Below are 27,540 nucleotides of genomic sequence, written 5' to 3'. Positions count from 1 at the left end.
GTGTGTGTGTTTGTGTTTACATGCTCACTTGTTTTTTTGTTTATTTTTGGGAGGGTGATTAGCCTCAAGGGGCCCTGGTGCCACAGTGGTTGTGGTTAAGTGCTCTGCCGCTAAACAAAAGATTGACAGTTCGAACCCACCAACCCACTCCACAGGAGAAAGATTTGGCAATCTGCCTCTAAAGATTTACAGTTCTAGAAACTCTATAGGGCAGTTCTGCTCTGCTCCATAGGGTGACTATGAGTAGGAATTGACTCAACAGTAATGGGCTTGGTTCTTTGAGTTTTTTAATTACCCTCAGATCTATAGATGTTTATCCATTTGATATTTTCCTTCTTGCATGTACTGCTTGTAACCCATGACTTGTATCCCAGAAGCCTGCGTGTCCTACAGAGTGTTTTATTAACAGGTTTCTGTGCTAATTCCCCCATAAGAACATACAATAAAATCAACGTATTATGATAATTTTCTTAGTTTTGCCAAATCATTCCCTTCCTTCAGGTTCTTCCTCTTGCTAGTATGGAGAGGATTGCCTGCAGGCGGCAGGACTAAGTCACCGTCCTTGTGTGCATTTGTTTCCCTTACCCTTTCCCTTTGGGTTTGACGTACTTCAGAAGAACTGGTGTACTAGATTTTAAAGACAGGAAAAGCTAAGTGGGTCATTACATCATCACGTGACTTAAAACATAACTGTTTTCTGTCATTGACTTCACTTTGTGCTTTTCCAAACATTTTATAGGTTAACAAAATTACTCAACAAAGGCAAGGCTTATAAATAGCATCTGCCTATGGGCTTGCAGAAGTCTTACTATTTGTATGTTAATCCAGGGATCTGCCCTATAAACACATAACTGATGCCACATTTGTTACTGGTAGTTTGTAAATGTCTGACGGGAACATCTGGCTATACAACGAGCCTTCTTTTATAGTCTTCATAATCCGTTTGAAAAGTATACATGACAGATTAAACTTTTTCCTTGGCCACATCCAAGTAAACCGGTGCTCCGTCCCAGCCTTTGATTCTAATTTGATCTAATGTGTCAGTGGGCAATCCTTAAAGAGTGGTCCTGAGAATAGAAAGGACTCTTTCAGGCTTCTTGATGTCATGAAAGCCTTCCTGGGTTAAGACCTCTTTTGTTGTCTTTCCCCAACTCTTACAGGTTTTTCCGTGTCGTCTTAGTCTCCTAGTGTTGCTGTATCACAAATACAGCAAGTAGCTTTAAAGAATAAAAATTTTATCTTAATTCTGGAGGTTAAAGTCCCAGTCAAGGTCTCAGCCCTACGGATTTCATCCTTGCTGGTAGTCTGGTATTTCTTGGTTCCTTGGGGTTCCTTGGCTTGTTGACCATCCACGCACGGCATCTGTCTTCAACCTGTGTGTATCTCTGTGTTTCATCTGCTCTTTTTATAACTCAGGAGTGATTAGATTTAGAAACCAGCCTACTGGGGTGTGGTCTAATTAACATAACAAATAAAGTCCTGTTTCCAAACAGGATCTCAACCCCAGGTATAAGGGTTTGGATTCCAGCATATATTTTGGGGGGAACACAATGTAATCCATAGCACTTGTGCTCACATGGCTCTCTGGAATACTTGTCAGCCTTCAGCAGAGGTCTGAGGAGGGTGCAGGTTCCGAGTATATGATGGGTGTGGCCATGATGGAGGATTTCATCTGAGGAAGGAAAGGGTCAGTGAGAGGCCAGAGCTCTAAAGTCCAGCTCTGTCCCTCACCAAGCAGATTCTTAACTTTTTTTGCATATTAAGAGTCACCAGGCAGGTCCTTCAAAATGCAGATATCCAGGACCCAGTCTTACACATTCTGATTCCATAAGTCTAGGATGGGATATGAAATATCTCTTCTTCTAGTTTACACCTCAGGTGATTTTTATGCAGATTTTGATCAGGAGAGAAGACTATCTGTTTAGATACTCCATGTGTAATCTTGACAAATCCATTTTGTCTTCCAGAGCCCTAAGTTACCTTGTTAAAATACTGAACATAATACCTACTTGACAAAGCATTGTTGAAAGCATTACATGGGATTAAGTGTGTTGGTATTTATGAGAGGCATTCGTGAAGGGTGAAGTGCCGCACAAATATTAGTTATTATTCCAGCTCAGGCACTTAGTAGCTGTTGTGACTTTCAACAGTGACTTGACTTCTTTGGATTTCAGCTACTTCATCTATAAAAGAAGGATAGCCATAATATCTGCTTCACTGTGTAGTTGAGCAGAGTGAAATGAAAACAGTGCCAGGCACGTAGACAATTCAAAAACTGTTAAGTAGTGTTGCCATTCCAAGAAAACCAAACCCATTGCCAGTGAGTCAATTCTGACTCATAGTGACCTTATAGGACAGACTAGAACTGCCCGATATGGTTTCCAAGGAGTGGCTGGGCTGGTGGATTTGAACTGCCAACCTTTTGTTTAGCAGACAAACACTTAACCACTGAGACACCACAGCTTCAGTACTGCCGTTGTGGATCTCTTATTAAGTTCTTAAAAAATGCTTATTGAGCACCTACTATGTGCCGTGGGCAACCATAATAGCATGGCCATATGGCTTGTCTTTCAAACTGGGTCAGAACACCTTAATAGTTAAAGAGGTAGCTCTTAACAGTACTCTGGGGCAACAGGCATAAACTACATAATCCCAGACAAACCTGGGTTCAAGTGACCTGACCAAAATGAACCCAAGACCAGAGGGTGTGGAAAGTGGTCTGCTACCGGCAGTTTTCTTCACTCCTCCCTGTCACAGATCTAAGATCCTCTTCTTGATAAATGTTGAAAAACTATGTAGTTGATGCCGGCTTGATGGAGTGCTAAATTAGTGGCCTTCTTGGCAAGTCCCACATGTACATTTTACCCTGCCTGTAAGTGTCCTAGTCCAGCCTTTCTGCCTCCCCAGAGTAGCTCCTAATGTTTCTCATCCCTGATTTTGCACATTCTGTTCCTTCTACCTTTCCCTCCTGTATTTGTTTTCTAAGCCTGCAGGATCAAAGAACCACAAACCAGATGTTTTAAAATCCACATCTTTATTCTCTCACAGTTCCGGAGGATAAAAGTCTGAAATCAAGGTGTCGGCAGGGCCCTGTTCTCTCTGAAAGCTCCAGGGGAAGATTGTTGCTTGCCTCTTCTGTGGTTCCTGAAGCTCCTTGGCTTGTGGCAGTCTGACTCCAGTCTCTGGCTCAGTCTTCACGTGGCCTTGTTCCTTGTATGTTTGTGTCTTCTCCTCTTATAAAGACAACAGTCACTGGATTCAGGGCCCACCCTAAATCCAGGATGATCTCATCCCAAGCTCCCTAACTGATTTCATCTACAAAGACCCTCTTTGCAAATAAGGTCACATTCTGAGGTTTTGCTTGGCCATGAATTTTGTGGGGACGTCATTCGACCCGCTGTACCTTCTTTGGTTGGAAAAAATGAAAATGACAGAGCGGTTAGAGCTTTCTGCTAATTGGTGGACTCCCTGAGTCCAGTCTTCCTAAGGCCATGCTTTTGCCTTGATGGGGCAAGGCCAGAATCCTCCTTCTCGCAACCCAGAAAAAAGAAAGTGCTTGGCTCAATATTGTCTTTGCTCACCATGCCCTAGAGCCATGGAAGGACACTCACTACCCCTGGGTTCCTAGGAAACAGCAAGACCACTGGTTTACCGAATGGCTCTGCATGGTGGCACTGGACTAGATCATCTTCAGTGTCTGTGGGGCATCTGCTTGATTTAGGAAGAAACCTGGAATTTTTAAGAATAAGTTATTTTTCTCCCCTTTAGTGAGAGATTGTACACATTTCTTACAGCTCTATGTTATGGAGCCACTGCAGGAGCAAATACCCGTGGCTCTTTTTTCCCTCCTGATAAAGGTTTTGTTTTCTGAGATTTTTTTTTTTTTTTTTTTTTTTGAGGCGAGGAGGGGAGGGAAGAGGAAGGGTCTACGTTAACGTGGTCAGTGGCTGAAAATTACCACTCTTGCCTTCCCCTGATTACAGGTATTCCACCATTTCCTATGTTTATGTTATTTTAAGACATAAAACAAAGCAAATTAATGCAGTTCCAGTCTGACTACCTATTTATTCCTTTTATCTTTGGCAGTTTTTCAGGAATGGGCCCATTGCTGCAATGTGTCCTCCCCTGACCTCATTAATAAATCTCTTTTAGCTCACATTTATTATTAGCGACGATAAATGTTCTTACTGAGTTTTGGGGAAACAGAAGAACATAGTAAGAGGGAGGTGCGTATGAGATGGGAAGGTGATAATGAGGGTTTGCTTGCTTCATATATATATATTTTTCCCTATAATTGAATTGCTTAGGGGTAAAATATCTTTAGGAAGAATATATGATATAAAGTAGATTATTATTATTCAAAATTGATCCCTTTTTGCCATACATGCACATGAGAAAAAGAGTATATTTGTTAACACTGCTCCCAGGAATACTCTAAAGTACATGAAATGGCTTTAAAAAAATTTAATACTATTGAAAAAATCTATATGGATTTTTTTTTATTGTTTACAATATTTATCATAGCTGATAATAAAATAATATTTGATAGAATGACACTTAGGGGACATTTCCTGCAAAGTTTAAATGTAGACATGATTTTAACTCAGTTTTAGTGGACATATCCATTATCCTTTGTATTTAGAGAAGGGCGAACATTGAATACATGAAATCTCCAACTCTACTTGAGCAAACGGCGCTAGCCTTTTCTTACAAATACATCATTTACTGGCATGGCTACCAGGTAGCGGAATCAGTTGATTGTGATTTGTCTCCTTTCCCTCCCCCTGCTCAGCCCCTTCTGGTGGGGTCTTAATGAACAGAGAAATGGCCAAAGACCAGCGGTAGGAAAGAGTCAGGGAACCCCGGGACCCAGGTAAGACCGGTAGCTAATTAGTGTGGGGCTAATTGACATTTCACAGTAATTGTATTACTCTGCCTTTGGGAACAGGAGAGGGGCCTTTCAATATCACTATTTAGCATAATGTCTTTGATTATAATGGAAACCAGTTATACAAAATGTGGATTAAATTAAAAGCATAAGGCACCAAGTATCCACCTTTTTTAAGTCACTTCTTTCATTTTTTTTAGTGAAGGATCAAGTTGAAGAAATAGTTTTTATTCTCTTCCAATTAATATAAATTGGCACACAGGGTTCATTGAAAACCATGGAGGGGAACTGGAGTTGAAGGGAAAAGTATCACTGGGAAAAACCCCTTTGTGGTAATTTGACCCCTCTGACCATCTCCAAGCTCATGTTGGCTTTATACCTGTTATTGCGTTGTTAGAGTGACCACACAAAACACTTCCTAACCACTACATTCTAGAACACCCTTAAATGACTTCCTAGATAATGTCCATTTATTCTTTCTTTGGCAGAGAAAATGTGTCAGTTAAAACTGGTGGGCTTACAAAAACGTCTGTTTGTTGTAAGTTATTTTCAAAAGAAGCAACAAGTAATAAGTATGCTGGATTTTATTCAACAAAAACAAACAGTAAAAAAGAAGAAAATCTGAATTGTTATATAAAAAGCGTTCCTTTAAAATTATCTGAGAAAAAAAGCTTAATGTCAAAATTATTTTTAAAATTAATACCTGATAACATCATTGGCTATTAAATTAGGAAATCTTTTTATCTTACAATTCTTGGCTAATCAGGTTATTTTTTTTTTTTTTCAGGTTATTGGTTTTCTAGAGAAAATGTGTGCTATTAAAAATTTTTTTAAGAAAATCAGATTTTCAGACTTTAAGTTTGGTATGCTAATGGGGGCATGACATTCTTCTTCTGAAATCTTATCAAGTATTTGGTATGGTGAAATAGAGTTTAACAGACTCAGAACTAGGAAGGAGTCCTGGTGGTACAGTGGTTAAGCACTCACCTGTGAACCAAATGGTTGGCACTTCAAGCCCATCAGCTGTTCTGCAGGAGAAAGATGCGGCCGTGGTTCTATAAAGGTTGAATCAAAACAACCAAACTCATTGCTGCGGAGCCAATTCCAGACTTGGAAATTCTGTGGGGCAGCTCTACTCTGTCTATACGTATAGGAATAGGGTCACTATGAGTCAGAACTGACTCCATGGCAACTGGGGAGAGGGCACTAGGAGTCCCTGAGTGGTGCAAATGGTTAATGCTCTCAGCTACTAACCAAAAGGTTGGTGGTTCAAACCCACCCAGAGGCACCTTGAAAGAAAGGCCTAATGACCTATGTCCAAAGGGTCACAACCACGGAAACCCTAGGGAGCACAGTTCTACTCTGAAACACATGAGGTGGCCATGAGTCAGAATTGACTTAATGGCAACTGGTTACTGAATAAAACCCAAAACCAAACCCACTGCCACAGAGTTGATTCCAACTCCCAGCAACCCTACTGGATGGAGTAGAACTGTCCCATAGAGTTTCCAAGGCTATAATCTTTATGGAAGCTGACTGCCACACCTTTCTCCCAAGGAGTAGCTGCTGGGTTTGAACTGCTGACTTTGAGGTTAGCAGCCAAACACTTTAACCGCTTTGCCACCAGGGCTCCTTGTTTACTGGTTAGAGGAAACTTAAAACAGTTAATACTACTGAAGATATTGAAGATAACCTAATTTAAAGACCAATAAATTGCTATAGTGAGTGTACCAATGAGTAGAGACTGTGAGTATCTTGCAAGAATAGACTGGCCAAGAGGTTCTGTCTGGTGTATCTACTTACACCATGAACTCAGAGAGGTGGAGACTCTAACATGGCATATTTGAAAGAAAACTCAAGCTGCAGACCTGGCCCTTCTGTTTCCTAATTTCATGCCTTATTTGACTTTGGCCAGTTATTAAAACCATCTGAAGTGCTTCCTCACGTTTTAGGGACTGCAGTTACCAGTCTGTGCTTCACAGAGTCATGGGTTCATTCAGCCCGCATAGGTGGTGCTTGCATTATTAACAAGCCACTACCATAACTGCTGTAGACATGATATTGGAAAGATTCCGTACCTTTTCTTGAAGAGGATGCTGTCTGTTAAAGAGGAAAACACTGAAGGAGTAATTACAGTGATGAGGGCTATAGTCTCAGGGTGTTAGGCTCTAGCGGGGAGCTGATGTGCACAGCAGCTGGAGCCGGTACCCAGCCCTTTAGGGCTGCCAGGCCTTTGGGGTAGTTCCCCCTCACACCACTGCCTTTTACTTCTCCAGGCTTTTACAGGTTCCTCTTGTGGTTCCTTCAAGTGCCTTGTTTTTCTTTTCAGTCAGATCCCGCTGAGCTTTGTTTGGTTACCCCTAAATTGTCCCAGCCCCTGTGCGGGTCTTCTCTAGGATTTAACGTTCTGGGCTCTGGCCCTTCTAGACATTCCTTTGTACCTGGGGCAGATGTACTACAGCTTCCAAACCCTGCTGTTCACCCAGGGCTGATAGACTTGTCCGCTCTGTCTGTCCCAATCCCAGTACTACCCTTCCTCCTCTCCGAAGACGCATCCTGGAGCGTAAGAAGCAGATCACTCCCCTTGGGGACTCAGGGAAAGTTGACAGAGGAGTCTGATGGCTCTTTCCTGTCCTGGCTTTACACTTTAGTGCTGGGAGACATTGAGCAAGGCGTCTGCTTCCCTGTGGCTCAGCTTGACCATCCCTAGAGTGGAATTGAAATTAATAGCAACGCGTGATACTGAGATAGTGCCGTGCTGGGTACAGCTCTCCGAGCTTTCTGTACTAACTCACTTCTTGATGGTAAAGAACCTTCTATCCCATGGGACTATTGTGGAGATTAAACAGCTCCCTATATCTAATGACTTGTCACAGAGTCTAGAAGATAGAGTTAAAAAAAATGTTAGTGATTTTACTTTTATTGTTAAAATAATTATCATTATAGTGTGTGAAAGAACTTTGTTAATATAGTTGTTAGCTGCCATGGAGTTCGACCCTGACTCTTAGTGACTGACCCCATGTGTTACAGAGTAGAACTGCTCCGTAGGGGACTCTTTGCTTTTTTTTTTTTTTTTAATATTTTGCTTTAGGTGAAGGTTTACAGAGCAGTTTGGTTTCTCATTAAACAATTAATACACAGATTGTTTTGGGACATTGGTTGCCAACCCTGCAATGTGTCCACACTCTTCCTTTCTTGACCTTGGGTTCCCTCTTACAAGCTTTCTTGTCCCCTCCTGCCTTCTCCTCCTTGCCCCTGGGCTGCTGTGCCCATTTGTCTCATATACGTGGTTGAGCTACATGTATTATTGTTTGTTTTATGGGCCTGTGTAATCTTTGGCTGAAGGGTGAACCTCAGGTGTGACTTTATTACTGAGCTGTAAAGGGTGTCTGGGGGCCCAACTTTCAGGGTTTCTCCGTCTCTGTCGGACCGGTAAGTCGGATTTGTTTTGTGTGTGTGAGTTAGAATTTTGTTTCACATTTTTCTCCAGCTGTATCTGGGACCCACTATTGTGATCACCGTAGGGGTTCCTTGAGTGTAATATTTACCGAAGCAGATCACTAGGCCTTTCTTCCAAGGAGCTGATGGGTGGGCTTGAACCATCACCCTTTAGGTTAGCAATGGGTCATAAACCACTTGATCCCCTTTGTTGAAACGTGATTAACTCTTCTGGAATCTCCTTACTAATCATTTTACAGATTATCTGTCTAACCCTCCCCAGTAATTTTCCTTATTAGAAAAATTTCATGATTTCAATCCCTAGTAATTTTTCTCGTTAAGGTAACACTACTTATCTTTCCAAGATTTAAAATTTTAAGAATATTTGAGAAACCATTGAGCTTTGTTGTTTACAGGTTTTTCCACTTTTGCTTATTTCCAGCATTCTAATTGGGTTGTCCTGCTCTTTCTCAAGCATTTGATCCTAATTGTATGTTATCCAACGGATTTCTTTTTGGAAAAAGAAAACATGTTTATTCAAATGTCCGTTGTTGGACAGCGACAGCTGGACCAGAGCCAGTCAATATTCAACAAACAGTTCCCATGGATGTTTCCTTAATAAGGGTTATCTCCAAATCAAAGTGCTGGGTAGGGAGAAAGCCCAAGATACTGACATGCCAATCCCCAGTGAGTCCACAGCTCTGTTTGACAGTCTCAGCCCAAGCCCAGTCCAGTGATGTCTTAGTCCCCTAGTGCTGCTGTAATAGAAATACCACAAGTGGGTGGCTTTAAAGAACAGAATTTTGTTTCCTCACAGCCTAGGAGGCTAGAAGTTCAAATTCAGGGCACCAGATCTAGAGGAAGATTCTTCCTATCTCTGTGACCTCTGGGGTAAAAATTTTGCCTCTTCCAGTTTCTGTGGCCTTGGTGTTCCTTAGTGGTCTTCACGTGGCAGCTACACCCCCTCTCCTCATTCGTGCCTGTCTCTGTGTCGATGCTACTCCTTATAACTCAGAAGGGATCAGATTTAGGCCACCCTACACACACACTGAGATGACCTCATTAGCATAAGAAACCTATTCCCGGATGGGATTATATCCACAGGCATAGGGTTAGGATTCTAACTCATATTTTTTTTTTTTGGAGGAGGCACAATTCAATCCATAACAGATGAATAGCTGTATGTTTTGTCTACACTAAACACTTGATGGGACTGATTTACTTGTTGAATTAATAAGTTGTTATAAAAAGAAAACAGAACACTTATTCAGTGTTTTCTCTTTGCTAGGCAATATTTTAGGCACTGAGATAGCAAAGCTAAATAAGACATTGTTTTGCCCTCAGGGAGCTCAAAACCATACAGGAGTACTCTGCTGTCTTCCCAGCAAAAATCTCTACCTCCCACAGCTAAGGAATTATTTGTGTACCATGAGAACTAAATACTATTTTGGGCTGTGGAGTGGCCAGACAGCTAAACTCTATTCAATATATTATCCATGGGATGTGCTGTTAATGTAGTTTTGAACTGAACTAGCGTGATGTGTTAGCAGACCATCTGGCAAAGGGACAGCTTCTGAGACCGACAACTTTTTTTTGGACAGATTCAAAGAATCAGGCAATTACTGATCTCAGAAGCATGGATGGAGATGAGAGACATATGTTCTATAAATATCTCTTTAAGTACTGAAGTCTGGGGTGGGTCTCCTGTCCCCCTTGGCAGCTCTTCCCTGGCCTTAGGAAAATCTGGATTTGCAAAGGAGAGGGTACTCATCTTTCAGATTTCTTCCATATTTTTCACATTTTAGGTGCCCCTGATAATGTGCTCAGGTTCTTCATGTGTTCCATGCCATCTGAGCATAGACGAATTTTCTTTTTGTTCACAGAAGGCTGGAATGTTACCAGAAAAATTGTGACATCTCTAGCTTCTGCTAATTCCAACTTCTTTGGATATTTTCCAACTGGGGTTTTGTAAATGGAGCAGATAAATAGGATTCTGAGGCTTGACTGGTGTACAAGATCAGGGAACCATCTCCTTTACTTTTCAAAACCCATAAGCGTTGATGAGGATACAGATGACTTGGTACTGAGTTATTTGTATGGATCGGGGTCTGTACTCTTTACATTTCTATAAATCTTCAGAGCAGTCTTCAAAGTTGATGATATTATTGCCAATGACAGATGAACAAACTGAAGTTTAGGGAGAAAAAGTATTTTATCAAATATCATATAGTTAATAAATTACATGGGGTTGAGTTTTTATTTGACTTTACGTTCCATGTTCTTTCTTGAACGTTTTCCTCGTTCCCCACAGACCTTATTGCTATTGGGTATTGAGCTTATGAGTGTCCATATTTGTTCATTCACACTTTCTTCCCTACAGTCATTCACTTTTTCAGTTCATCGTTGTTGTTGTCAGTTGCACTTGGGTCAGCTCTGACTCATGATTACCTGTGTATCACAGAACAAAACGTTGCCCGCCCTGTGCCAGCCTCACGATGGTTACTATGGTTGAGTCCATTGTTGTGGCTATTGTGTTAATCCATCTGATTGAAGGTTGGTTTTCCTTATTTTCTATGATCCTTTGCTTTACCAAACACGATGTCCTTTTCTAGTGATTGGTCTTTCCTCCCCCCCCTTTTTTTTTTTTTGGTAGTGCTTTAAGTGAAAGTTTACAATTCAAATCAGTTTCTCGTACAAAACCATACATTGATCTGTGACCCTAGTTGCTGTCCCTACAATGTGACAGCACACTCCTTTCTCCACCTTGTATTTCCCGTGTCTAGTCAACCAGCTCCTGCCCCCCTCTGCCTTCTCATCTTGCTTCCAGACAGGAGCTGCCCACATAGTCTTTTGTGTCTAACTTGAGCTAAGAAGCACACTCCTCATCAGCATCATTTTATGTCTTATAGTCCAGTCTAATCTTTGTCTGAAGAGTTGGCTTTGGGAATAGTTTTAGTTTGGAGCCAACAGAGAGTCCAGGGGCCTTGACCTCTGGGGTCCCTCCAGTCTCAGTCAGACCATTAAGTCTAGTCTTTTTACTAGAATTTGACACCTGCATCCCACTTTTCTCCTGCTCCATCAGGGATTCTCTGTTGTGTTCCCTGTCAGGGCAGTCATTGGTGGTAGCCAGGCACCATCTAGTTCTTCCAGTCTCAGGCTGATGGAGTCTCTGGCTTATGTGGCCCTTTCTGTCTCTTGGGCTCTTATTTTCCATGTGTCTCTGGTCTTCTTCACTCTCCTTTGCTCCAGATGGGTTGAGTGATTGATCTTTCTTGATGATGTGTCCAAAGTAAGTGAAGTAAAGTTTCTCCATCCTCACTTCTAAGGAGCATGCTGGTTGTATTTCTTCTAAGACCTATTTCTTCCCTCTTCTGAAAGTCCGCAGTATGTTCTTTGCCAACACCACAATTCAAATGCATCAGTTCTTCTGTCTTCCTTTTTCATTGTCCGGCTTTTACATGTGTAGGAGGCAATGGAAAAGACCATGACTTGGGTCACACCAACCAGAGTCATCAAAGTGACATTTTTGCTTTCTAGAGCTTTAATAAGGTCTTTTGCAGCAGATTTTCCCAGTGCACTATGTCATTTGATTTCTTGACTGTTATTCCTATGGGCATTGATTGTTGATCCAAGAAGAGCAAAGTTGAAGTTATCGAGGATTTTGTATTTTATTCATATTCATAGACATATTTTATTTATCTACTAGGTTCACTGCGCTATGTGAGGCATTCTGGTGAATATAAAGATGAGTATCACTACTTACTGATCGTAAGAATTTATCAATTAAATTTAAAGATAAGACACACACACACAGAGAGTCCAAACCCTCAGCAGTCCAATAAGAAGAACACGGCAGGCAAAGATCATTAGGGTTCAGATGAGAGAGTAAGGAGTTAACTTTTATCTGTGAGGATCCCATGAAGTACATAAGTCCCGAACTGTGTGGAGGAGGTTTTCTGATTAGATTCTTGAGCCTCCTTGGAAAAAAAAAAAAAAGCAATATGGACAAAAACCTCAAGATATGTCAGGATAGTAATTCTCAACTGTTTTTCCTTGTTACAAAGTTCATGTCTTCACATATGAGCCCTCCTCTAAGTGCACTCAGAATTGATGACTGTTTATTTGAAATAACTTAGGGTAAAATCTGTTGTTGTTGTTTGGTGTCCTTGAGTCAGTTCTGACTCATAGCAACCCTGTGTACAACAGAATGAAACACTGCCTGGTCCTGCAGCAGCCTCACAATCATTGTCATGCTTGGGGCCCATTGTTGGAGCCACTGTGTCACTCCACCTCCTTGAAGGTCTTCCTCTTTTTTGCTGACCCTCTACATTACCAGACATGATGTCCTTCTCCAGGGACTAGTCCCTCCTGATAACATGTCCAAAGTACATGAGACAAAGTCTCTCCATGGTTGTTTCTAATGAGCACTCTGGCTGTATTTCTTCCAGGACAGACTTGTTTGTTCCTGTGGCAGTTCATGGTAAAGTCTACTATGTACCATTGCTAGAGTACTGGCCAAAGTTTCATCCTCTGCTGAAGGATGATTACTGAATACCAAAGCTAAGATAAATAGTGATAGAATATTTATTGGTTCAATCAGAATGGAAAATAGAGTATCATCAGCTATTGCTGTTTAACAAACAATGACATAATCCCAGTGCAATATTCAATAAGCATCCTTTTCTCATAATATTCAGGCCTACTGACCCAGTTTGGAGTCCTGGAAGGCTCTGTTTCAAGTTATGGGTGCGGCTGGACTTGGTCGTCAAATTGGATGTGACTCAGGTGGCCACCAGTTGTACAGTGTCAGTGCCCAGGCTGAAGATTCAGGAACTGCCAGGGGAAGCTCTTGATGGCAATGACAGTGGTGCAAAGCCATTTTCAGGCCCTGATCTCATCACACTGGCCAAAACCAGTTACTGGTCTCAGCCCAACATCACGGGTGGGGGAAAGGAAGGTGGGGGTGGATATGTATTTGTAGTAATAAACCACAAGGGACCCTGGTGGCACAACAGTTCAGTGCTTAGCTGCTAACCAATAGGTTGACAGGTAGAACCCACCAGCTGCTCTGTAAGAGAAAGATGTAGCTGTCTGCTTCCATAGTGATTACAGTCTTGGAAACCCTGTGGGACAGTTCTACTCTGTTCTATAGAGTCACTCTGAGTCAGAATTGATTCAGTGGCAGTGGGTTATTTTTATTTTTGGTTTTAATCTACCACATATGCTGTAAAGAGAGGTAGCAAAGATAAAAATCATATGACAGCTGACCTAGAAAAGAGAAGAGTATAAACACATGAAGAAGATAGTAAGATGTCCGGTTCTGTTTAACAGATCAGAGGGAGACGCTTTCCATATGCAGCACACACCCCAATATCTTGTGTGTAATGCAGTGGAGTGGGAAGGGACCAGAGGTAGAGGGATGTTGTCATAATGAAGGTGTAGAAGGGGGAGGTCACAGCTGTATTATAAAGGAACCTGGGATGTGAAAGGTATTTCTGAGATAGAATTGGCACATTGTAGGATGTAACAGAGCAGGGACAAGGAGCCCAAGGCAGAGCTTCCATATAAGCCAGTTAGAAAACACAGGAGGAGAATCAGATTTTCAGGTGGGAGGGAAGAGCTTGAAGCCGGGAAGTTGTGGGGGATAGCAGTGCTTTGACAGAAATAGGGAGGGCAGATAGGGGAGAACTAAAACAGTGAAAAACCAGTTACCAATGAGTCAGTTTTGACTCATGACAACCCTATATGTTGCAGGGTAGAACTGTGCTTCATAGGGTTTTCGTGGCTGTGGCCTTTCAGAAGCAGATTGCCAGCCCTTTCTTCTGAGATGCCTCTCTGGGTGGGTTCAAACTGCCAACCTTTCAGTTAATAATCGAGCACTTAACAGTTTGCACCATCCAGGGAGAGAAAAACCAAAAAACCCAAACCCACTGCCATCGAGTTAATTCTGACTCGTAGTGACCCTATAGGGCAGAGTAGAACTGCCCGATAGAGTTTCCAAGGAGTGCCTGGAGGATTCGAACTGCCGACCTCTTGGTTAGTAGCCATAGCACTTAACCACTACGCCACCAGGGTTTCCCCAGGGAGAACAAGGGGACAGAAAATGGTGAACAAGTAAAAGATGCTGAGTAAGAACAGTCCCAGGAAGAGATTCAGAGCTGCAAGACCTGGATCAGAGGGAGCAAGTGTCGAATGTGACTGAAGTCTGGGGACGTGGGAACTGGGAAGGGAGGCTATGGGATTTGAGAATGAAGGGGATCCTGGTGACCTTCCTGAGAACAGTTCAGTATGGTACAGGGGGCTGCCGTCAAGAGAGCATGTGGGGCCGTGGGTGGCTGGGAAGCGACTGGATACCATTCTGTGAAGGAGTTTGCCAGTGCTGGGTATGGGAGAGATTGAGGACCAAGCAGTGTGGACAGAAGGGTTTGTTATTGTTATTAGTGTTGTATCTTCATTGAGTGTTCTGTGAACCTTCTTAAAATGGGTGAGAATAGCAAGGGATAGTCTGAGGCACAGAGATCCAGGGGCTTACTGAGAGAGCAAGGTCTTTATCAGACAACATGCAGGTCAGTAACAGATCCTCTCACAGAATATTCTGAAACCAAGGACTTAACAGCCTAGCTTTTGTCCTACCAATTAATCTCACATCTACTTTAATTCGGTTAAATTTTAAAGTATCCCCTACTCGTGCACATCAATATATGGATGCAGAACGTTTTGGTAAATGTTTACTGATTTTAAATGTGAAATCAGATGAAAAAGCAAATGAATCTGGGGATTAATATGTTATTCCCATGCTTCCCCTGTTGGTGTGCCGGCAGAGGGGTGCACGTGAATTCTACCATTTGGACATTTATTTTAAGCTCTGTAGGGAAATGCAGCCCTGGTGGTACAGTGGTTAAGCATTTGGCTGCTAACCAAAAGGTTGGCAGTTCGAATCCATTAGCCACTCCTTGGAAACCCTATAGGACTATTCTACTCTGTCCTATAGGGTTGCTATGAGTTGGAATTCACTCAGATGGCAACAAGTTTTTTGGTTTTATAGAGAAATACCTTAGAATTGTTAGTAACTAACTTTCTATTCTTTGATGAAATGAAATGATGCCAGTATTTTAATTTGATAACTCTGAGGGAATACCACTTCTGAAGGAAATCAGTTTTAAAAGGGTATAATTTTTAACTGTGTTTATGTCTACTGTGTGGCACCTTTTTTTTTTCCTACTGGAGTTCATGTCTTTAGTTTTCTGTTGTTGCGTTCCACCTATTCCCAAATTTCAGTTTGTGGCCCCCAATCGATATGGCTTGTCTAGCATGCACCAAGTGTAGGGGCTGTGACCTTATTGCTGGAACAGGTGTGCCTAGTGAGGTCAATTTGCACATGTCACTTTCCTTTAAGTTCCATTACTGCATGGGGAAATTGTGCATAAACAGCGTAGTATACTTTGCACTCTCTAGAACTTATTTCAACTTTGTTTGGCGTTTAATTCTTGTGGTTTCCTGTGTTTTTATCTTGCCCCCACAGAAGTGTGACCTGGATCAGCAGAGCATCGTTCACATTGTACAGAGACCCCAGAGAAAAACTCTAGAAACCAGTGCAGCCGGAGGGGCCCTCCCCAGAAACACTGTGGGGGGTGCTGGGAGAGAGCCTGCAAGCTTGACTCGTGTGGACCTCAGCAGCTCCATCCTCCCTGCAGACTCTGTGGGCCTGGCTGTTATCCTGAATAATGACAGGGAGAGTGACCCCCCACCAGCTGGGAGTTCAGGTAATTGTGGCTACTCTACCTAAGGCTATCAAAGCGTTTCTTTTGTTGGTTTAGTCAAGACTTCATGGAGAATGACCTCATATTTGGAGACCCTGGGTGGTGTAAACAGTTAAGAGCTTGGCTGCTAACTGAAAGGTTGGAAGTTTGAGCTCACCCAGAGGCACCTTGGAAGAAAGGCCCGGATCTGCTTATGAAATTCGGCCATTGAAAACCCTATAGAGCACCATTTCTACTCCGGCACACATGGGATAGCCATGAGTCAGAGTCAACTCGAAGACAACAGGTTGGGTTTTGGTTTATATCCATATTTAGTTACAATAAGTTTTGGATTTGAGTCTGTAAATCACTAGAAGAGGATTTCCATTGAAAAAAAGTGCTTGCACATAAAATGTGAGGTGAGTGCACTTAAAGTTCTGTGAATCAGGGTTTCATATTTAAGAATAAACATATGCAATGGAGAAGGTGTCAGGACCATGGCCAGTCTGTTTGTTTTTCTGAGGAGGAGTTGATGGGAACATGTGAGGGGTTGTGCAAGGGTCAGAATATATGATTAAGGGAAATACATGTCCCTCTCTTGTTTTGGGGCCCTGGTGGTGCAGTGGTTAAGAGCTTGGCTGCTTACCAAAAGGTGGGCAGTTCGAATCCACCAGCCACTCCTTGGAAATTCTATGGGGCAGTTCTACTCTGGCCTGTAGAGTCACTATGAGTTGTAATTGACAGCATTGGGTTTGGGTTTTCTCATTTTGCCTTCTTTTTCTTATTTCTTAAAATGTATGTTCATTGATTCTGTTTCTGACAATGTAAAGACATTTTTGAAAATGAAAAGGGAACTTTAGGGGTCATTTCAGTCATCCTCCTGCTCTAAGGGGATGTGTTGTGATGCCAGTAATATCCTTCACGTGAAGGGATTCTTTTTGATATGCTCCAATGCATTTCAAGACACTTTCCCTTTGGAGAGGGTGGCCGTCTCTTTGTTTGACAATATTAATTTTTCCCTTAGTCACCAGTTCTGCAATCCACATAGTGAAAGACAGGATATCTAGGAGTAACTTTCACTGTGTGTGACAGAAAACACAAAATAATAACAATGGTTTTTACAAAGTCAAGCTTCTTCCTCTCTCAAATACAAGAAGTCAAGGTATAGGTGGTCCTGGCTAGTAAGGCTCTGAGAGTGAAAATGAGAGGAAACTGTAAAAAAGCATAACATGCCTTCTGCTGAAATCATAAGACACAATTTAATGATTTTTAAAATCATAGCTGAACTAGGGGAAAAAAAAAAGAAAGGAAAATTTCCAGGGATCAGAAATGAAGAAAGAACTAAAGTCTAGAATATTGAGTACATGAGCTGATGCTCTGGTGGGCTTGGGGACTTGTGAAGGGGAGGTTAGGTGTGCTTCATGAATCCTTAGCACCTCGGAGACTCTGTTGTATTCTTGTGTGGGGGTAAAAATAAGACCCACAGGAGGGAGCCTTGGAAGCTGAGAGCCGCGCACTAAGTGTGGGTGTTTGAAAAATGTCCCTCAGTGAAGAAGAAAGGGTGGATTTGAGCATCTACTCAATGTCACAGGAAAATAATAAGGAAATTTTCCTTGTGTCTGGACTCCGTAAGAGTGAAAAAAAAAAGAAGGGAGAAAGAGAGAAATAAAGAAAAAGAGGAAGGAAGGGAGGGAGGGAGGGAGAGAGAGAAGGAAAGAAAAAAAGAAAGAAAGAAGAGGGAAAAATCTAAGCCCTCCAATACCTATGTGGTCTCGAATGAAAAATTAACTTATTGGACCTAGGCTGATTTTTTTTGAGTGCTTTTATTGTGTTAGAATTAAGGAAGAATTTATGTGTAGGCTAAACCAGGGAGGGTTCTCAAGTGGGACCAGTTGAATTATAACTGTACGTGGCAGCTGAAACCAATGGGGACTTCTGAAACCTGAGGATGCCCTTTCAGGTATTTGTAAATGGAGGAAGATACCTAGTCAACGTGAATGGTGATGTCATGTTTCCGTTAATAACCAGTTATCCTATTTGTACCTAGAAGCCACCCCCCCACCCTTATTTGTGTCGAGTCTATTCCAACTCATAGCAACCCTATACAACAGAGTAGAACTGTCCCTTAGGATTTCCAAGGCTGTACTCTTTATAAAGATTGCCACATCTTGCTCCCATACAGCAACTGGTGGGTTCAAACCACCAACCTTTCAGTTGGCAGCCGAGCGCTTAATAATTGCACCACCAGGGATCCTTACGTAGAAGCTAGGACGTGCTAATTATGATTCACATAACGAAATCAAGAACTGAAATGACTCGTCTAAGTATTCCTTAAACTGGTGGTTCTGAAACTTCTCAGATTGCTACCCCGCCCCCGGAGGTTGTGATTTCGTTGGCCTGGGCTGTGTCAGCTCTGACTCACTAACACCGTGCCATATGCAGATGACACAGCCTTGCTTGCCGAAAGCTAAGACAACTTGAAGCACTTACTGATGAAGATCAAAGACTACAGCCTTTAGTATCAATTACACCTCAACATAAAGAAACAAAAAAACTTCACAACTGGATCAGTAAGCAACATCATAATAAACAGAGAAAAGATTGAAGTTGTCACAGATTTCATTTTACTTGGATCCACAGTCAACACCCATGGAAGCAGCAATTAAGAAATCAAATGACATATTGCTTTGGGCAAATCTATGCAAAAGACCTCATTAAAGTGTTAAAAAGCAAAGATGTCACTTTGAGAATTAAGGAGCACTGACCCCAAGCCAGGGTGTTTTTTTTTAATTGTACAGTAGGTGAAAGTTTACAGACCAAATTTGTTTCCCATTTGATTGTAAATAAAGTGTTTCATGGTCTTGGTTTCCTTTTCTCACAATGTGACAACACTCTCCCCATTTCTACCCTGGGTTCCCCATTTACTTTTGTTCTGATTTTTCAGCCCTTCCTGCCTTCTCATCTTTGCTTTAGGGCAAACATTGCCCTTTTGATCTCATATAATGGATTGCTCTTAGGAGCATGGTCCTCTCTGGTGTTATTATTTTATCGGTTTGTCCATTTGGCTGGAAGATTGTCCCCAGGAATGGCTCCAGTTCGAGGTCAGAAGGGTGTCTTAAGGGCATAGTGTTGGGGGTTCCTCCAGTCTCTGTCAGACCAGTAACTCTGGTCTTTTTTGTGAATTTGCTTTTTTATACTACATTTTTCTCACGCTCTGTCCAGGACCCTCTGCTGTGATCCCAGTTAGAGCTGTCGGTAGTGGTAGCCGGACACCATCTAGTTCTTCTGGTCTCAGGGTCATCTAGGCTGTGGTTCGTGTGGTCCATTAGTCTTTTGAACTAATTGCTCTCTCGAGTCATTGGTTTTCTTCACTTTTCATTGCTCTAGACAGAAAGACAGCGGTAGTTGTATCTTGGGTGGCCACTCACAAGCTTTTAGGACCCCAGATGCCACTCACCAAAGTAGAATGCAAAACATTGTCTTTGTGAACTACGTTGTGCCAGTTGGCGTAGATATCCCCAGAATCTATGGTCCTTTGCCTTCCAGCATAATAACTTCATCTCATGAGGTGTTTGGTTATATCTGTGGGGTTTCCCTCTCTGTGCCCTTTGTGTGCTCTATTGTTTATATTAATATATGAGGAGCACCTACAGTCATAGCTGTAGAAATATCCACCACCAAACTTGTAACAAATATCTCTTGATGGAAGTACAGCCAGAACGCTCCTTAGAAGTGAGGATGACGAGACTTCTTCTCACATACTTTGGACATGTTATCAGCAGGAACCAATCCCTGGAGAAGGACATCATGCTTCATAAAGTAGAGGGTCAGAGAAAAAGAGGAAGATCTGTAATGAGATGGAGTAACACAGTGGCTGCAACAATGGGCTCAAGTATAACAATTGTTATGATGGCACAGGACCAGGCAGCATTTGATTCTGTTGTACGTAGGGTACTATGAGTCAGAACCAACTCAACAGCACCTAACGATAACAACAAACCAGTGTCTGCTGGTAGGTGTACTCCATTACACCCTCCCTCACCTCTTGATGTATCTATCTACCTAAGTATCTATTTGTAAATTATTGTTTGTTAATACGATTATTGCATGATTGTCTATGCTTTAGTAGTTATCGTAGTTACCCTTCATTCTTGCATTCTTCTTCTCTCTCGTTGTGCTCTCATTTGCCTTGGTCAGGTTGTGCTGACTTTTCCCGTATTGTGTTTGCCTTTCCTTTACTAATATTTAAATGTGTCTTCTATCTCTTTGTTTTTTTTCACCCCTTCCCATCCCTGGTAACCATCAAAGAATTCTCTTTTGTGTGTAAACTTTTTGTTGTTACTTTAAAATAGTGGTTTCATAAAATATTTGTTCTTTTGTTATTGACTTATTTCACTCAGCATAATGTATCCCACATTCATCCATATTGCAAGATGTTTCATGGATTCATCATTATTCTTTATCATTGTGTAGTATTCTATTGTGTGTATGTACCATAGTTTGTTTATCTGTTCATCTGCTGATGGGACTTCAGTTGTTTCCATCGTTTTGCCATTGTAAATGATGCTGTAATGAACATGGGTGTGTATATGTCTATTCATGTCATGGCTCTTACTTCTTTAGAGTATACCTAGGAGTGGGATTGCTGGATCTTGTGGTATTTCCATTTCTAGCTTCTTGAGGAAGCACCATATTGTTTTCCATATTGGTTGTATCATTTAGCATTTCCCACCAGCAGTGCAAAGAGTTCCAATCTCCCCATAACCTCTCCAACATTTGTTATTTTCTATTTTTTAGATTAGTGCCGGTAATATCAGGGTGATATGGCATCTCATTGTAGTTTTGATTTGTATATCTCTAATTGCTAATGATTGCAAGCATTTCTTCCTGTGATGGTTTACTGCCTGAATGTTTCTTTGGTGAAGTGTCCATTCATATCCTTTGCACATTTTTTATTAGAATTTTTTGTCTTTTTTATTGTTGAGGTGTTGAAATTTTCTATAAATTTTAGAAATTAGACCTTTGCCAGATATATTGTATCTAATTTTTTTTTCCCCCAATCTGTACATTCTGTTTTTACTCTTTTGGAGAAGTCTTTTGTTGAGCCTAAGTGTTTAATTTTTTAGAAATTCCCAGTTATCTAGTTCCTCTTCTGCTATGTTTGCATTTTAGTTATGTTTGTTATTTTATTCATGCCATATATTGGGGTTCCTGGTATTTTCCTATTTTTTCCTCCATAGTCTTTATAGTTTTGGGTTTTATATTTAAGTCTTTGATCCATTTTCAGTTAGTTTTTGTTTATGGTGTGAGGTATGGGACCTGTTTCATTTTTCTACAGATAGATATCCAGTTTTGTCAGCGCTATTTGCTGAAAAGACTGTCTCTTCCTCATTTAATGGACTTTGGCTCTTTGTCAAAGATCAGCTGTCCATAGTTGGATAGATTTATGTCTGGGTTTTCAGTTGTATTCCATTGGTCTATGTGTCTGTCATTATATCAGTATCAAGCTGTTTTGACTACTGAGACTGTACATACCAGGTTCTGAGATCAGGTAGAGTGAAGCCTCCTACTTTGTTCTTCTTCTTGAATAGTGCTTTACTTATCCAAGGTTTCTTTGCTTTCCATATAAAGTTGGTGATTGTTTTTCCATCTCGTTAAAGAATGCTGTTGGAATTTGGATCAGGATTGTATTATATTCATAGATCACTTTGGGCAGTATTGACATTTTCACAATGTTGAGTCTTCCTATCCATGAGCATGGTATGTTTTTCATTTATGTAAGTCCCTATTTGTTTCTTACAGTAACGTTTTGTAGTTTTCTTTGTATAGGTCTTTTATGGAATTGGTTAGATTTATTCCAAAGTATTTCATCTTTTAGGGGGCTATTGTAAATGATATTGTTTTCCTGATTTCCTTTTCGAAGCTCTCTTTGTTAGTGTGGAGGAATCCAAGTGATTTTCGTATATTGATCTTGTATCCTGCTGCTTTGCTGAATTCTGTTATTAGTTCTTGTGGCTTTCTTATGAAATCTTTGGGATTCTATGTATAGGATCACATCATCTGCCAATAGGGATAGTTTTACTTCTTCCTTACCAATTTGTATGCCCTTTATTCCTTTTCTTGCCTTATTGTTCTAGCTAGGACTTCTGGTACAACATTGAATAAGAGTGGCGATAAAGGGCTTCCTTGTCAGATTTCCATTCTCTAAGGCAATGCTTTCAGTCTCCATTGAGAATAATGTTGACCGTTTGTTTTGTATAAATGCCCTTTATTATTGTTGAGGAATTTTCCTCCTATTCCTATTTTGCTGAGAGTTTTTATCAGGAATGCATGTTGCCTTTTCTGCTGAGATTGAGATGATTATGTGATTCTTTTCTTTTGTTTTATTTATGTGGTGGATTACATTGATTGATTTTCTATTGTCAAACCATTCTTGCATACCTGGTATGAATCCCAATTGGTCATGATGTATTATTTTTTTGATATGCTGTTGAATTCTATTGGCTGGAATTTGTTGAGAAATTTTACGTCTATATTCATGAGGCGTATTGGTCTGCAATTTTCTTTTTTGTGTGATGTCTTTGCCTGGCTTTGGTATCAGGGTTATGCTAGCTTCATATAATGAATTTGGGAGTATTTCTTACTTTTCTATGCTCTAAAATAGTTTGAGCTCTTCTCTGAATGTTTGGTAGAATTCTCCATTGAAGCCATCTAGCCCGTGGCATTCTTTTTTTTTTGGTTGAGTTCTTTTTTTTTTAAACATCTTCAATCCCATCTTTTGTTATGGGTCTTTTCAGTTTTGCCCTAGTATTTTCAATTGCCTCATATGTATGGAAAGCTGGACAATGAATAAGGAAGACCAAAAAGAATTGATGCCTTTGAATTATGGTGTTGGTAAAGAATATTGAATATTCCATGGACTGGCAGAAGAACAAACAAATCTGTCTTGGAGGAAGTACAGCCAGAATGCTCCTTAGAATAGATGACAGTGAGACTTTGTCTCATGTTCTTTGAACATGTTATCATTAGGGACCAGTCCTTGGAGAAGGACATGATGGTTGGCAAAAGAGTGGAAGATTCTCAACAAGATGAACTGACACAGTGGCTGCAACAATGGGATCAAACATAGCAACGATTGTGAGGATGGCACAGGACTGGACAGTGTACATAGGGTCACTATGACTTGGAACCAACTTGATAGCACCTAACAATATTAACAGTCAAATTTTAAAACTCAACTTTTGTATCACATGGTGTATTATTTTTTCACAATTTTTTGGTTATAAAAAATAAAACTTTTATAAATTTTTTTCTATTTTTTTTTAAGAATTACTGCCCCAACTTACTAAGGAAGCATTTTATTAGTATTGAACATTTTACTATATAATAAGTGTATAATTTCTTACTAAATAAAAGGGAGTAGTTTTAGTGAAACATTACATGCTAGATCAGATTATTGAAATACAATTTGAAAACAGAAAAGAAAATTAAAAATAGACAAAATGTGAAAGAGATTTTAAAAATTGAATGAAAAGTCTTTTAAGACTTGTGCCCTGGATTCACATCATAGACCTGTCATCACTATTGACAATACATTCTTGTCAACAATTTTTTACCAGTGCTTAAGTGTAGTACAAGATGAAAATTGTTCTGGGATTGTTAGTTAAGACATGCCAAATATAAATCAGTCAAGAAGGCCAGCTGATGAAATAAAATGATAAGCTTCGGACTTAATTCACATTTTATCCAAAATCAAATCTCGTGTACTACCCGTCCTAATGACTTTCAGCCAGAGGGTGTGAATTTCTTGGTGTTTTGGGCAGCTTTAAGAAGTGCTCCTCCAATAAACCTTCCCTGAAATGACAGCATTTTGACAGTCATACTAGAGCACCTCAAAGTTGATATCACAACAAATTATTAAAAATACATTATGATTCTTCCAAGAATTTAATTTTCTTTCCAACACACACATTTTTTACTCTAATATGCTTCTGCGGTATTATAAGAGAAAGCACAGCTTCAGCACCCTAGTGGGAATTTTGCCAGCCTGACATATTTTGGGTGGGTTTTTCATGTAGGGGGATATAGTCCTATATTTTTTTTTCCCATCAGTCTAAACACCATTCCAAAAGTGGTTTTTGCTTCTTTCCCTTAATTATACTTTATCTACTAGAATGTTATTATCTGTAATATTTTTGCATACAGTGTTGAACGGACACTCATAAAATGTAAATGAATCCAGTATATTCTGTTCCTTCATTGATTGGCACGTGGATGGTGATGAGTTATCTTGTCACTGCCAAGTAGTTTTATTTAACATGTAAAATATAACCCTTACAACCCTTCAACTCTTATTTATGAGATTTAGCAAAAAAGAACGGTGAATAATTGCATAGGAGCCTGGATGGTGCAAACAGTTTGTGATCCACTGCTAACCCAAAGGTTGGAGGTTCGAACCCACCCCATGGCTGTGCAACAGAAAGGACTGGCAAACTGCTTCTATAAAGATTGCAGGCAAAAATGAACAAACAAACAGAAAAACCCTATGGAACTGTTTTACTCTGTACAGGGCATCTCCATGAGTCAGAATCAACTTAGAGGCAGCTAGCAACGACAAGGATGCTCAGGTAGCTTATGCTTTAGAGAGAGAAGTGTGCATATGCAGGTTAACATGCAGTGGTGCCTGAGAAAGAGGGACCACCCAAGTCACGTGGGCGTTTAGAGCAGGAGAGGTCAAGAGAGACCTCTGAGGTAGGCCTTGAAATACAGGAAGGATCTGCAAGTGGCAGAGGCGCTAGGGATGGTGAGAAGTGCTAGTGTTCAGAGTGACAGCTGCCTGTTTTGCTGTGTCCCAGTGTGGGAACGGTGGTGGGGGGTTCCTGTTGTGGAGCACTCTGAATGCGAAAAACGTTCAGTGACCAAAAATGGCCTTGATAACATCTGTCACAACTCTCTTTCTTTCTGGTCTTTAGGAAAGTGTTCCCCAAATCGTGCTTTTATTTTTTTGTGGAATACTTTGAAAGGAGGAGAAATGTGTAGCCAGTGGAGCTGGAAAGTGTGACAGGCACAGTTGACAAATATGTGGGGAGGTGAACTAAGATGATTCACCCACGTGTTCCTGTCATCCCGATACCAGGTGGCCAACTGAGGAGACAGGGCTTCCTGTCCACAAGGGGGAAGGTGAACGAGGTTGGTATTTCCCCGTGCACTTTAGTCAGTGCCCATTTGAGCACACGTAACTCTGTTGGAACTTGTTGGCTGTCCATGGTTTGTTTGAAGACTTAAGAGTGTTTTCAGTTCAAAATGAACTGCCAGGAAGAGTAGGCAAGAAATGACGGTGCTAGTTGTTGAAGTGAAGGTTCGTACTTGCTGGTGGCCTCAGGTTGTTTTGACTTTTCTGGAGTCACTCTGCACAGCCATATTGTGATTGGAAAGGGGAGGGAAAAGTGGCACTCCCTACTGAATGAAGCCTGACAGGACTGTGTGAGAGCGGTGGTCATGGAAGGCCTCTAAGCTTGTCACACCCATGTCCATCCCCCGGAGACCACAGTGGCAGACAAAGTAAATCATTTACATCCTTTACTCTTTGAACCCTGAAGCTTTCCTGAGGACGCTCGGTAGGTGCTGCGGTGGCAAGATTTGCACTTGACAGAAGACAGCGTAGGAAGACAGAGTGTTCGCAGCTGGTAAGCTCCATCTTGGGAACCTTCCAGAATTCTGATTCCTGCAGAGTGTGCCAAAAATGCAGCCAGCCGGCTGGGTTCCTTTTGTCGGTTTGATTAGAAGGAAGATAAAGAAACAGATGACAAATTAAGTAGCAGAAATTAATTTCTTACAATCAACTTGCTTCACACTCTCTGGATTTGTTCTGAGTAAATAAAGACTGATGGAGTTTTGTGAAACTATAATATTGAAGGTATTATTTTTATCTCACTCTTGGCTTCTAAATTTTTTACATGTAATTCAAGAATCTTTATTCCACCTTTGTAATTAAAATAGAAATTAGCAAAGGATCCATTTTACAAGAGAAACTGAAACCCTCACAACCAGTAAACAAAATATTAGGCTTTTTTCTTTTTCATTACTATTACTTTCTAGGGAATCTTATAGAATCAGGTTCAAACTCCTGCACCATCTACATCTATTGAACTAAAATTCATTTTCTAAATGATACCCCAAAAGTCCCGTAAAATCTTAAAGTTCTTTGTGAACCCCCATAGATCAAACTGACTACTCTGGGTATATTCTGACCCTTTGAAAATGAATGCTCTACATTTGTGTGTGTGATAAGTAAATTAACCAGAATATTCCATCAGCCTGTGGAGTTGCCTCTTCTAAGAAGGGAACCAAATAGCTCATCGTTTGCTCCTGTTGATTAATTAAAACTCTCTTGAGTCAGAACCTGTTGCCGTTGAGTCGATTCCAACTCGTAGCACTCTTCAGGACAGACTGGAACTACCCTATAGGGTTTCCAAGGAGCTACTGATGGATTCAAACTGCCGACCTTTTGCTTAGCAGCTGAATTCTTAACCACTGTGCCACCGGGCTCCTCTTGGGTCAGAGAATTAAAAAAAAAAAAAATTCTTCAGTCAGAGAATATTTTTTATCTCCCAGGGGCTGGTGTATAGTGAGCCCTTAGTGCATGTCAGTTATTTCTGGAAAATACAGCAGGAACAGGTGGCAGGCGTTTGCTTTAACCTTTGGCCAGTGCACAGTACCTGGGGTCTGGTACTAAGGAGCTTGGTCTTGGAGCAGACTTCTGAGTTCACATTCAGGCTCCACCTCTCACCAGCTCTGTGACCTGGCCAAGGGTGATCTGTGGACCAGCAGTGTCGCCTTGCATGGGAGTTTGTCAGAAATGTACTCTTTGCCCTCCTCCCAGACCTACCAATTCAGAATCTGCATTTTAACAGGCTCCTCCAGTGAATTGTGCACGTTAAAGTTTGAGAAGCATTGATTTTATTTTTTAAGTAATGCACTAGGCCTCAGTTTCCCTATTTATAACATAAACCGGTTGCCGTCAACTTGATTCTAACTCATGGCGACCCCAAGTGTGTCAGAGTAGAAATGTGCTTCATAGGAATTTCAGTGGCTCATTTTTTGGAAATAGATCACTGGACCTTTCTTCCAAGGTACCTCTGAGTGGACTCGTACCTCCAGCCTTTTGGTTAGCAGACAAGCATATGAACTTTTTGCACCACCAAGGACTCTGTTTATAACATAGAGATAGAAAGTGCCTGCCTCACAGAGTTGTTACCATAATTAAATGAGCTACTTCATGACAAGAGCTAGTCATTTTTGTTATCCTTTCTCTTTCCAGCTCACATGACCTAGGGCCCTATGCTACACTAGGGCTCAAAAATGGAATCAAGATTTATAGTCCAGGGCTACCTACTATAATTCTAAAAACATAAGGTCCCCATTTCATACTTGGAATACTTCCTATTCTCAAGACTTTCCTTGGGTCCCTCTGGT

At 41.0% G+C, this 27,540-nt stretch overlaps 1 protein-coding gene across 5 annotated transcripts in view; it reads left to right on the top strand.

Moving 5' to 3' along the window:
• PRKN (parkin RBR E3 ubiquitin protein ligase) overlaps window positions 1–27,540 on the top strand; it is a 1,645,966-nt gene that overhangs the window by 500,947 nt on the left and 1,117,479 nt on the right. For all 5 annotated transcript variants that reach the window (XR_007512454.1, XR_007512451.1, XM_049852588.1 and 2 more), the window contains exon 3: window positions 15,849–16,089. Coding sequence is in view for 3 of the 5 variants with exons in the window: in XM_049852588.1 (XP_049708545.1) it covers window positions 15,849–16,089 (241 nt within the window). In the remaining 2 variants the exon portion in view is untranslated. The remainder of the gene's footprint in view (window positions 1–15,848; window positions 16,090–27,540) is intronic.

The sequence above is a fragment of the Elephas maximus genome, chromosome 1 (genome assembly GCF_024166365.1).
Source record: "Elephas maximus indicus isolate mEleMax1 chromosome 1, mEleMax1 primary haplotype, whole genome shotgun sequence".
Taxonomy (NCBI): Eukaryota; Metazoa; Chordata; class Mammalia; order Proboscidea; family Elephantidae; genus Elephas; species Elephas maximus.
Note: the sequence above shows the minus strand (reverse complement) of the source record. Positions and strands in the feature narration are given on the sequence as shown.